General features: G+C 42.2%; 1 protein-coding gene across 1 annotated transcript; it reads left to right on the top strand.

Moving 5' to 3' along the window:
- The first annotated feature begins 9,218 nt into the window (after nt 1–9,218).
- LOC115682156 (scarecrow-like protein 9) lies at nt 9,219–12,640 on the top strand. The gene is made up of 2 exons (XM_056312939.1): nt 9,219–11,978; nt 12,113–12,640. Exon 1 carries the CDS (start codon nt 9,827–9,829, stop codon nt 11,864–11,866), a length of 2,040 nt encoding a protein of 679 aa, XP_056168914.1. The 5' UTR covers nt 9,219–9,826; the 3' UTR covers nt 11,867–11,978; nt 12,113–12,640.
- The last annotated feature ends 590 nt before the right edge of the window (nt 12,641–13,230 follow it).

The raw sequence follows: 13,230 nt of genomic DNA, 5'->3' as shown, positions 1-13,230 counted from the left end.
CTGTAAATTTGTGATTCAATTCATTTATTCGACGATTCTGTCTTCCTGGTGATATATGGTTACCCCAACTGCTGTCTTGTGGCATCTTCAACTTTTTCTGTCCTTGGATAGCAAAGGCTGCTTTTGCTTCTCAAGACCAGTAACTTTCTCTCCATCAATGGTTCATTGACAATACTCTTAAATGGTGTGAGTGAGTTTCATGATGACTTTAGGCTCCTTCCTTTTCTGTATCTCCAAGCTTTTGCGTCGCAAGCAACATCTCAAACAGCTCACGCGACACCGGCAACAACCCCACTGCTGCAAGTAACAAAAACTCCCTCCCTCCCTCCCTCCCTCCCTCCCTCTCTAACAACAAAGAAGAACATGGACCTTCCCAGCACGTTACGTCATGTGAGGGATGAATCTTAAGAATTCCAATTTCGGGTATTTTAATAAAGGAGGACTTTTGGGTCGTCGTTCATCATCGGTGTCCGCAGTTGCAGTTGCAGTTTCGCAATGATTTCGTGTTGGGTTTCGTCTCGCCTTACGCAGTTCGTTTTGTTACGTAAGAAGACTCCCAAAGGCATGTGCATCTTCTTCACATGGTCCGTGAGATTCACGTCATTTAATAATCTCACGACAATCATCCCAGTCTGGCCTCCCCTCTCTCTCTCTCTCTCTCTCTCTCTCTCTCTCTCTCTCTCACAGCCATTTTTTTAAAGCAAATGATAAATTAGTTGGGTCATTTTGCAATTTTCATTGTGGAAACTACTATTGGGTGGGGGTCCTTGAAGTTTTCGTTTTCGCAATAATGACTCCTTTTTGTTGGAAGAACACCAGATTTTATGACAATTTATTGTGGTATCTTTACTTCAACCACTATAAATCGTGTCGGTGATTTGATAAGCGTTTTTAATTGGGGAGAATTATAAAAAAAGTCCTAAATTTATTGCAATTATGCTGATTCAGTTCTAAATCTTTTTTTTTACCAATTGAGTTCTAAACTTTTTGCATTTGTGCCAATTTAGCCCATCCGGCCAATCTTGGCCGGAAATTGCCGACATGGTCTGGCAACTGGCTAGAGGAAGAAGGAAGGAAAAAAAAAGAAAAAAGAAATTAAAAATTTAAAAAATACTGAAAAAAATTGTCCACGTCAGCGCCAGCTATGCCATGTAGGATGGCCGGCGTCCATGTTAGTGATTTTTGGTCAAAATTAGTCTGATAGACTGAATTGACACAAATGCAAAATGTTTGAGACTCAATTGATTTATGATTTTTTTAGTAATTTTCCCGTTTTTATTGAGACATGACATTCGAATCTTGGCGTTAATTATCTCTAACCCCTATGAATGAAACTAATGCTGCGATATTTTTGTGGAGTGTTTTTCTGCTGAAACTATAGTTTTTAATATGTAATTATTACTTCTTGTTAGATAGCAATGAGAAAGCCGGTCCAAGATTTCGTGACGTTGGTTTCTATTTAGTATAGTTATAGTAGATTAATGCACAATTTCTTAATCGTAAATTGCTTGCACAAATAGGTATATTAAATAGGAATTTTCTTCATATGATTTCTAATGAGCTCAAAAAAATAAAAAGGGAAATTATAAGGAATTCGTCAGATTAGAAAAAATGGAGTTCGCTAGAGAATGAATTCCGAGAAGGTGGAGTAGAACCAATATGATAAAATGAATATGATAAGGTCGCTCAAAATTAAATGAGCGTCCAACCTCCAATGAAAAGAAAATTTCTTGCTCTGCCCCAAAACATCAATTTATGTTTGAGTTCGGATTTGCATTTGAATTTGGACTCAATTGAGGAGTAAAGTAAGTCTACCTAATTTATTTGTTTCTGATTTTAAAACCCGTATCTCCGGCGGTCGACTCGATGTTTTCCAATCGTTTCTCATTATTAAGAACAATTAATATAGATAAAATACGAGCTTGTATTATAGCAATAGTAATTAATTGTTGTTGTTATAAGGTTAATCTATTTACCCGTCTGGAGAATATTTTTCCTTGTTTACTGTTAAATCGTATAATTAGTTCATGTTTCTATAATTGATCCTATCCCACGATTGGATCAGGGGCAAAAGCTTATGAAAAGATTGCTTGGACTTAAGAAAGAGTAGCTTGGATTTTTCCGTGGTTTGTTTATTCCTTATCTCAAAAATTGTACTTCAATCTGATCTAAAATGATTTCAAATTTAAATTATTGGATTTAAGATGGCTTCGTGTTTAGTTAGTAGAATTATGTTAACTGTAATATATAGAATAATATGATATGTGCAGAATATGTACTTTTCATGTTTCTTGTAAAAGTGACACACAGACACTTGATGCGAGCTATTTTTCACAATTAGTCGACTAGGCGTATCGTGGCAACTCTTTTAAAAATACAATTTGCATATTTTAAAATAACCATTACTTGAACATTTCACCATCAACCTCTTCTGCATTTTTGTTTAACCAACTCTTCTACTTTCCGCCAAAAAGAAGTAAGGAAAAAAGAAACAAACAAGAAGTAAAACAATAAACAAATATTTAGGTTTACTTCTAATCAAATTCGATTCAATGTACATTATTTCGTTCATTGATTTTTAATTTGTATGATCTTTTTGCCCTAGACACAATTCTGCTCTCACAATATTATTTCAAAAAGAAATTGGAGACTAACTCGAATTTCGCGGACATTGAATCTACTTTAAATTCTCTTTGGAAAAATGATAGTGATATCCCTAAATTTTGGCTCAATGTGCAACATCATTTTTTATTTTTTAATTGTTTAATGCGGTTCTTGAACTACTTGCTAAATGTTCCGTATAGCCATTTTATTTGATCAAATAAGGGAGAAAGTCACCCCAAGTCCCTAAACTATTGCGAAATATGCAATTTAGTCCCTAAACTTTCAATTTGTTCAATCTACTTCCTCCACCCTCCCAAACAAAGTTAAATTAGTCTTGTGATACTATTAGCAAGTTTTCATAATTACCTTATTGCTCAGATTTTAGAACATCTTTTCATTCCAATTCACTTCCTAAATCAATAAAAATGCTATATTTTTATCACCTTTTTAATTTTTTTTATATCTATAAATTTTATGATAGTTCTATTCAATTACAGTTTACGTCACGCTTTGTATAATAGTCAAAGTAGAACCTCGTTTAGAGTTGTATTGGAACGAAAAGCCTGTTCAAGTATTTGTACGAGTCTAAATATTGTTCCTTCCTTATGTTTTAGATAGATAAAATTTTCAGGCTTTTTTGTTTCGTGCTTTCTTAATTGAATTTAGTTAATTTTGTGTGTTTTTATTTTTGTAGAAAGGTTTTATTTTTGGATCATTGATCGTAGAACTTTAGGCACGTTTGTTTCACGGAAAATAAATGATCTGGAAAACATTTTTCTAAAACGATTGATTATTTTGCTTACAAAAACAAATAAACGAAAAATATTTTCATTGTCCACGGAAATGTTTAGACGTATATTGTTGATGATAATGAAAACATTATCCATTGACTAATTATTTCAAGCGATACAAGTGATCGATTCTAGGAAAATATTTTCCAAATCATTTGTTTTCCGCGAAAACAAACGGAGCCTCAGTTAAACCTGTCTGTTTTTTGATAAGATGGAATCGAGTCGCTCAGTTATAACACGTTTAGAGTTTTCACACCAAACTGGAGCATGTCCAAAGAGTAAAAGTGGCTCAAATAAATTTGAAGGACAAAGTGATGAATGCATACAAATGTCAAGCTTCGAGCTTCAAAGGCCATACTGCAAATATTGCACGGCTATAACAAAATGAGAAAAGAGAGAGTGAATGAGGAAATGGGCCCAACAGCCTGTTTATGAACGGCCCTCACTTTGCACAGGCCTATCCAACTTCTTGTAGAAGAAGACACAAAGCTGTATTATCAAGGTCGTGTGAACAAGTATCTGATTAAATATACTTAAAACGGATGGTAGCGATTAAAAGTCGGTGCATTGGAAATTGTGAATATTTCTTAATTGCTTGCTTAACAAATGCTCCCTCGTTCATAAGAAATGAAACTTCAAGGACACCGAGGCTTACTTCTCCTCGTGAAGTAAAACCGAGTAAAATTGTGTCGGTAAGCTACCGTTTAAAATTACTTGAGGGAGACCTACCGATCTAATGTTGGAAGGAAAAATGTTCCTTACAATCAAGTTATTATATAGGTTTAATTTAATGGAGCCAATCACATATGAGAAAATAGTGAAAGTCCAAGACTGAACACCGGTTCTCACTAAAAAACATGACTTTTGACACGATTTCCGCTTTCCTATGGATCCCATCCATCCCATCATCTCTCGATCGGAACACGAAATCCACTAGGCGCGTAATGCAAGCTTTTTGTCACGTTCATTATTTAAAATACAGAGTTCGTCTTTTAATTCGAAAGATCAACTCAATTTTTTTTTTTTTTGATATAGGTCAAGTACTAAAAATAAAATCATCAAAATTAGGGTTTTTCTTTGGGTCTTGGATGTCTTTGTTGGTCCAAAGTTTCCCTTCAAGATATAAGGAGGGTCATGTACTAAACCACGTCAGTATGTACGCTGGGCTTTGGGCCTAACCTTTTAAAATTACGAATTGGGGGAGGTATATCACAGGCACTTGCTTTGGTGCTCGACTCTTCTAACATGCTCTCTATACGATGCATTTACGAGTCCTAAACACTTTGTTGAATCGATGGTGCAAATTGTAGCCTGCAGTTTGTTTCTCATGCGCTACATGAAATCCAAGATTGATCACGGTCGTTAGAATGAAAAAGATCGTGGTCTTCAAACAGCTATGATTGTGTTGGTCTACATAGACCGAGTCTACGTAATATTCTTTCTCCTTGCACAAGATGAAGCAGGTTCCTTGGGAGATTATCTCACTGCCATCAAGATAGCATTCCACATGGTAGAATCAGTGGTAAATTCTTTTACTCCAAGAAGAGTCCCTCGAATGAAAGCTGCTTGGAAAGGGGAGATCAATTTGTCAAGAAGAGGTTTCAATCTGTTTTGGTTTTAGCTATAATCTCGTAAGTCATATTGCAGAAAGAGATGAGGCTGAAGTGGTAGATGGGATAGAGAAATCAATCACAATGAAGCAAATATGACAGAAGAAGTGCTTTTTTAGTTGCAATTATTATTGACTTCACTCAATGTGTGATGATCTTGGTTTAATAGAAAGTATATTAAGAAGTAGTTTTTCTTTTAAACGAAATTTTTTTGACAAATATGTGATTGGACAAAAGAATCACAGTTTGAAGTAATCCTAGAAGTATGTTGATGATGAATGTAATCCAAGTTCACGACAGCCCGTGACAACCTCCATTTTAGAAAGGGGCCAATATAGTGACGAGCGGCTTCCTTGGAGTGCTCCGAGAAGGCGAAGATGGGGGTTGGCCGGGGGAGAAGGTGTTGGCAGACTAGGGTGTTTTGGGAGGTGTGAGACTAGGGTTTTGGATGTCTACATAAATTGGTGTATTGAAGTCATCTTATTGGGGCTCTGGGGGCAAATTTGTATTTTCATTTTTCATACAAAAAGCAGGAGTGGAGTCCCAGCTACCTAGAGGCTATGGACTACCTTGCGAGATTCATGAACATGTGAAGTTAAGACCTTTAGCATATGCAAATAGCTCTAATCCATAATAATTTGCACGTAATTGGTGGGATTCGAATGAGCGACTTTCAGTTTGTGAGTTAGAATTTACTTGATACTTTAATCAACTATGCTTGCCGTAATTGTGAGAAGTTTGCCAAATGCTTTATATATAATCATACCAAATGGAATCTCACACGCAACTTATAGTCGATCTAATGATCTGAAGGGCTCTTTTCTTCTTCGACAACCAAACAAACAAGCGAAAAGTCTCCTTTCATGGACTATAAAAACACGGGAAAAGTGCTGAATAAGTCCTAAACCTTTTGAGAAAGTTCCAATTTAGTCATAAACCTATTTTTGGTGCCAATTTAGTCCTAAACCTTTTGATATAGTGCCAATTCAGTCCTTTTGGCCGGATTTTGCTGAGGTGGACGTCGGCCGGCCGGCGACCGGTAACCGGAGTTGACGTTAGGGGTGTGCAACCGGACCGGGTTTACCCGGGAACCGGACCGGCCCACCTGGAAAATAGGTCCGGGAACCGGTTCTTGTTTGAACTGGTTTGGGAATCGGTTCTACATTTTTGGAACTGGTTGGAACCGGTCCGGTTTCCGGGTCTAGGTGAAAACCCACCCGGACCGGTTTTTAGAACCGGTTTGAAGTTACAGTAAAAACCCTAAATCAGACTCTCAATTCTTAGCCTCACTTCTCAGTCTCGAGTCTTGACTCTCTTCTTGCCCTTCTCAGTAAAAACCCACCCGCAAGAGCTCGTCGCCGGAGCTGCTCGCCGCTCGTCGCCGCGGCTTGGCTCGTCGCCGCGGCTGCTCGCCGCTCGTCGCCGCGGCTGCTCGCCGCTCGTCGCCCACGGGTGCTCGCCGCTTGTTGCCCGCGGGGTGCTCGCCGCTCGTCGCCGCAGCTTGGCTCGTCGCCGCGGTTGCTCGCCGCTCGTCGCCACGGGGTGCTCGCCGCTCGTCGCCCGCGGGGGGCTCGCCGCTCGTCGCCGCAGTTTATAGTCTTATGCTTGCAAACGGGTTTATAGTCTTATGCTTGCAATTTCGCAATGCTGTTACTCAATACACCCGCCGAGAGCTGAGTGCAAGAAAAGTTCTAATTTTTTGTGCAAAGCAAGTCCCTTTTTCATGTTAATGAAAAGTAGGAAGGATCTGTGACGTGGTCGAGTTCAAACCTCAGGGACCCGCATTCTCCTTTCCTTATGATGAAGACTTGAAATCTTTTACCTTCAAACTGAAAGATGACATCTTTTAGCGTTTGCCCGTGGCATAAAGTCGACGTTTGTAGATAGGCAACACCTGCGTTTTACATTTTCCTCACAGTAGACATGTATGCTTTAGGGGAGTAGCTCTTGGAGGATGCAGTCTGAAAGTTGAAGTCAACTTTTCAGATTTCCTGCTTATTGTTTGAGCCATTGTTCCTTCATCCTGATTATCTATTTTGTTTTACTCTTTCTATGATGTGAGAAAAGTTAAGATAGATAAGAAAAGATTATTGAAGCTGGAGTTTTGATTATGGGTATTTGCTTAGCTTGATTGCCTGTTTAGCGCGATATCAAACATAACTTCTGCAAACAGTACAAGTTGTGTTGTGAGCAAATTACCAGGTCAAGTTTCAGATGGTTGACTTAATTTTTGAAGATCTTTGGAATAACTGATTCTTCTCATGCAATCGTCTTAGTGGTAAGCTAAATGAGATGTAATTAGGTCGCTCTGTGCCACTTGGTTTTGGACATCCGCATGATTTTGGAAATAAAATAGAGTTAATCATTTTTCTTGTGCGCATTTACTGTTTTTCATTTGCTGCTATGATTAAACAAGGGTAATAATGAAGTCATTCAAACTTGATACTGGTCATCATTAATAAATTCAGACTTTAAGCTTGGATGGAATTGTAATATGAAGCAGATTATGTTATGGTTAATGTGGATGTCCATATAGCCGTAGAGTTCTTAGCACATGTCAATCTCAGCGAGCGGATCTTCTCTTTTTTTACTTTGTCACGATGCTGATGAAAGTGAGGAGCCCACGCACAGTCCACTAGTGCAATTGCTCATGGTGAGGACTTTGCTGTTCTGATGACATCATTATTATATCTTTTGATAGTTTTTCGAAATTTTGAGCTTGGTTATACCATGCCCATGGTGGTTGATTGGTGTATATAATTTTTCTGAGTAGTTATTTTTGTTGAGAGGGTGGAATAATTATTGGCACTGATGCTTATATTGCATCACTGAAGTGGCTTACTGCCAAATTTTGTGCGCTTGTGAACCTTAGAGCGTCTTATGCTTTTACCTGATCTTTAACACTGTCGATTTGATGCCGGAGGACAAATGTGATCTACTTTGGGACCTCTTTGTGGATTGTTTATTTTGCTTCGAATTTCTATAACCAGGAAAAGAAAAAAAAAAAAAACAGGTTACTGGGTAGACCCTGAAACCGGACCGGAAAAACAGGGTAGGTCCCAAAACAGGGTCTAGGGAAAATAGGGTAGGTTCCAGGTTCTAAAAAATGAGAACCGGTTATAATAGGGTAGGTTCCAGGTTCCAGGTCTGGACCCTACCCACCCTGGAACCGATCACCCCTAGCTGACGTGGACAAAATTTAATAATATTTTAATATTTTTTTTTCTTTTTTTCTTCTTCTCCCTCTTCCTCCGGCCGGTCGCCGCAGCGGCGACAGGCCCGAGGCCAGAGGCCGGCGAGGTCGACCTCGTCGGCCTCGGGCGAGCCACGCCGGCCACTGGCGAGGCTCGCCCTCGCCGGCGACGGCGAAGGCGAGCCTCGCCATGGCTAGGCGAGGCCCGACCTCGCCGGATTTGGCGAGGTCGAGCCTCGCCGGCGGCTGGACGAGGCACGACCTCGCCAGATCCGGCGAGGTCGAGCCTCGCCCAGCCATGGCGAGGCTCGCCTTCGCCGTCGCCAGAGGGTGAGCCACGCGTGCCGGGTCGGCGAGGCTCGCCCGACCTCGCCATGGCGGGCGAGGTCGACCTCGCCGGATCCAGCGAGGTCGGGCCTCGCCTCGGCCGCCGCGAGCCTCGCCCGCCCTCGCCGTGAGGTCGCGAGGTCCGGGCGAGGGCAGGACGAGGCTCGCCGCGGGCCGGGCGAGGCCCGACCTCGCCGGATCTGGGCGAGGTCGACCCTCGCCCGGCCATGGCGAGGGTCGGGCGAGCCTCGCCAGCCCAGCGCGTGGCTCACCCTCGCCGGTGACGGCGAAGGCGAGACCTCGCCAGATCCGGCGAGGTCGAGCCTCGCCAGTGGCCGGCGTGGCTCGCCCGAGGCCGGCGAGGTCGACCTCGCCGGCCTCTGGCCTTCGGCTAGTCGCCGCTTCGGTGACCGGCTGGAGGAAGAGGGAGAAGAAAAAAAAGAAGATAAAGAAAAAAAAATTCAAAAAAATATTAAAATATTATTAAATTTTGTCCACGTCAGCTCCGGTGACCGGTCGCCGGCCGGCCGACATCCACGTCAGCAAAATCCGGCCAAAAGGACTGAATTGACACTATATCAAAAGGTTTAGGACTAAATTGGCACAAAAAATAAGTTTAGGACTAAATTGGCACTTTCTCAAAAGATTTAGGACTTATTCAGCACTTTTCCCATAAAAACACTGGTGGGGAGTGACGTGAGGACGAACGTAATTGGACCAGAGGACAAGTAAATGTAGGCCTCTCAAGAGTCAACCATCACATGGGATAATACTGAGGAATCTGAAATCGAAGCCTGGCTGTTCTTTCTCGGAACCAAACTTGATCGGTTCAAGAAAAAGGCCAACTCTCGCTGAATCCCCCCTGTTCCTCGGAGAGAGTCCTAAAAGGGAAGTCTTCAATCTCGTTCTGTTTCAATTTGAAACAAGATTAGCTTGTACTTTGTCCTCAAATTGCATTCTCTGTTTCATTTTGCTGAACTACATGCAAGCTTGGAACTTTAGCTCCAAGAAAAGGCTTCAAGATTTTTACCAAGTTGTACGCTTAGTTGGTCAATCATTTTGGGGAATCATTTCTGTGTTTATATAGCGAGTTGATGAATATTGGTACAAGTTCTTTCAAGACCTTTTTGAGCAATTGATGTTCTGAAGCACTTCTGAGTCCCACATATTATATAGAAATGGATTGACCACCAGACGAACTCAATAGTTTCATTGATGGGTATGTAGTCGATGATGGTGATGAGTCGGCCTTTTCGATTTTACCAGAGGATGATCTTGTTAGTAGGCTCACGATCGACGACATGTTCAATAACTCTACCTATAGCTACACGGACGCGCCTCCTTTGTGTGCTGACCTCGGGAAGGAACTGGCTGAGGACTATGATTTTAGTGATGCAGCTCTCAAGTACATAAACCAGATGCTTATGGAGGAAGATATAGAAGAGAAGAGCATCATGTGTCATGAGGCCTTGGTGCTCGAGGCAGCCGAGAAATCATTCTATGAGGTCATTGGGGAGAGGTATCCGCCAGCTGCAGATCAGCATCCGTCACCCAATCGAACCAACGAGAGCTCATGTGGTAGTAGTGCTGGCGCAATTAACTGGGTTGAGTCAGGGCCGAGCTGTGGATCACGAGAGCATACTGTCCTCACCACGGTGTCTCAATCCATCTCATCGTCAATTGGCCGGCCATTGGATGGTGTCTACGTTAGTATCAGTACCACTGGACGTGCTGAATCTCCTGTGAGCGCCGTTGCTTTGCCTGAACTTATTGGAAGTGAGTCTGTTATGCAGTTCAATGGCAATGCTGACGAATCGAGAGAGTTGCTTGCCTTTGGAAATGGAATTCTAGTTAATCTGGAGAGGGGTGAATTTTCCGTTAATGAACCAACTGAAGAGGCTACAAGTTTGGTTCAAAATCTAGAGAACGATGAGAACATGTTTGCCGACTTTGGAGCATACAGGGGAAGGAAAAATCCTTTGCAGGAGGATGGGAACTTAGAAGAGGGAAGGATGAACAAGCATTCATCAGTTTACACCGAATCAACGGTGAGGTCGGAGATGTTCGATATTGTGTTGCTCAAGCATAAAGGAAGCGAAGCTCCCCTTCGTGAAGCTCTGCGGAATGCAATGCAGAATGGCCCACCGAAAGCGCTGAATGAGGGGAAGACCCACGGCAAGAAGCAAGGCAGGCGCAAGAGGGATGTGGTCGACTTTAGAACTCTTTTGACACTTTGTGCACAAGCCATTACTATGGATGATCGAGCAAGCGCAGGGGAGCTGCTCAAGCAGATCAGAAGGCACGCGTCTCCCACAGGGGATGGGATGCAAAGAATGGCACACTATTTTGCGAATGGTCTCGAGGCACGCCTTGCCGGGTCAGGCTCTCAGATTTACAAGACTCTCATGGCTAGGCCAACATCGGTTGTGGATTTCTTCAAGGCTTATCATCTCTTTCTCGCAGCTTGTCCATTTAAGAAGCTCTCGAATTTCTTCTCGAACAAGACAATAATGAATATGGCCGGGAAGGCACCCAAGTTGCACATCGTTGATTTCGGAATTCTCTATGGTTTCCAATGGCCTGGCCTCATAGAGCGTCTCTCGTCAAGCCCTGGTGGACCACCTAAGCTTCGGATTACTGGGATTGATCTGCCACAACCAGGATTTAAACCAGAGGAAATCGTTGAGGAAACTGGTCGACGCTTGGCGAGCTACGCCAAAACTTTCGATGTCCCCTTCAAGTTCAATGCTATAGCAAAGAATTGGGATACCATTAAAGTCGAGGAGCTAAATATCCAGAGCGATGAAATCCTTGTTGTTAATTGCACATTTAGAATTCACAACATACTTGATGAAACGGTGACAACGGAGAGTCCACGAGATGTCGTACTGAAGCTGATCAGAAAGATGAATCCCAATGTTTTCATCCTGGGAATAAAAAATGGTGGCCATGGTGTCCCCTTTTTTGCCACGCGATTCCGGGAGGCGCTCTTTTATTTTTCAGCTATCTTTGACATGCTTGAGGCAACTGTACCTCGTGATGCCCCAGAGAGGTTGCTGCTAGAGCGTGACGTATTCGGGAGGAAGGTGATGAACGTCATTGCCTGCGAAGGCTCAGAGAGGATCGAGAGGCCCGAGAAGTACAAAATGTCGCACGTGCGAAACCTGAGGGCCGGGTTTAGGCAGCTACCTTTGGATAAGGATATGGTGAGCTTGGCGAAGGACAGGCTGAAATCTTACTATCATAAGGATTTTGAAACTGAAGAAGATGGGCAGTGGCTATTGCAGGGCTGGAAAGGCAGGATTGTCTATGCGCTATCGACATGGATGCCTGATTGTTGAATGTATAATTGCCCGTCGAAAGTAGATAAGGAAAGATTTTGGCATCCTTCTTGTTTGTTGGGCTCGTACTGTTTCTACCGTAGTGTCGAAAAGGCAATTCTAAATATGAAAGGTAAGGTTCCTAGGCAGTGGTTTTGAAATTGAGTATCTCAGCTTCCCTCCATCTTTGCGCAAAATTGCACAGACAATGAACAGTATTGTCTGATAAAAATTGATGACCAAAGCTTTTCTGATTCACTTGTGCAGTTTGTGGTCAATGAACGCAAGTTTTGCGTGACATGAGAGAGATCCTGGATTCAAAACCAGCTATGGCGCAGGAGCGACTGGCGTTGGAGTCACTCTCAAAGTGAATCATATCAGTGTCGTTTTCATTTTATCTTCATGGTGAAGATAACACGAACTGGGATGCTGTTGATTTTGTGTCTGCAATGAAGGAAAATCAAGCTACAACCATTATCGATGTGATTTGTTTAGAGATCCAATCTGGGTCCATTGCTCCTGTTTCAGTTTGGGGATAAGATTTTCATGAGCTCAGAATCGCTTACAGAAATGTCTCTGCCTTTGAGTCGGCCATCCTGAGGTCCCAACAACTTGCTTATTTGCTGTTCATTCATTTTAATGCTGTCATGCGTCCTTTCAAACAGATCCTATGAGAAGCAAACCTGCTCAATTTTTCCCCCATGTAGTATGGTCAATTGGTGTTCGAGCTGGTTTACGCGCACACCGATTAGTTTAACCTCCCAAGCAAGTCAAACGCATACAATTCACGCTTGGTCTATAGAAATCCCGTAATGGTGGGCAAATCCGAGACTTGGGATGGTTAGATGGAAACAGCATCAGCATGAATCGTGCAGTGCAATTTTAGACATCATTCTTGATTTGCATAGTCTCATGGTGACATAGCAGTTACCTCTGCAGAATCTCTGCTAAACGTGTGTTCTTTCTCTTTTCTCCTTTCCTTCTTGTAATATTTCCCCCTTCCTTATTTCAAGAAGTTCCGTTCCATCCAAGACTCAACTACCCATATACTGCCTATGAGAATAATCTCCACTACTCAAGACTTCACAGTTCAAATCACTTATCCATTTGCATCACTGACGGAATAGGTTCTTCATAAGATAATATAAGAAAGTTTCTAAATGCTAACAAGTAATTTATCCAGTAACATTTACCACGAGCTTTCCGCTAAGACCGTTCCGATCGATGAATGTAGCCCGGCAAAATGATGAGAGATGATAAAAGGGTGGAAAGGATAGAAAATAATGAGGATAAGATGAAAAATGAGATGTGAAGATGAATTCCTGCTTCAAGGACACAAACGCCCAAGCTAACCCGAAGGTTCGTAGGAGTTGGCTTGCTGGTTC

This window comes from Syzygium oleosum, unplaced genomic scaffold, assembly GCF_021117445.2.
Source record: "Syzygium oleosum isolate NSW1041296 unplaced genomic scaffold, Sole_v2.1 Sole_v2.07, whole genome shotgun sequence".
Lineage (NCBI taxonomy): Eukaryota > Viridiplantae > Streptophyta > Magnoliopsida > Myrtales > Myrtaceae > Syzygium > Syzygium oleosum.
This window is presented reverse-complemented; position numbering and strand designations above follow the sequence as displayed.

Excerpts from the sequence above, each read along its gene's own strand:
- LOC115682156 (XM_056312939.1), top strand. The coding sequence starts at position 9,827 with ATGTTCAATAACTCTACCTATAGCTACACGGACGCGCCTCCTTTGTGT.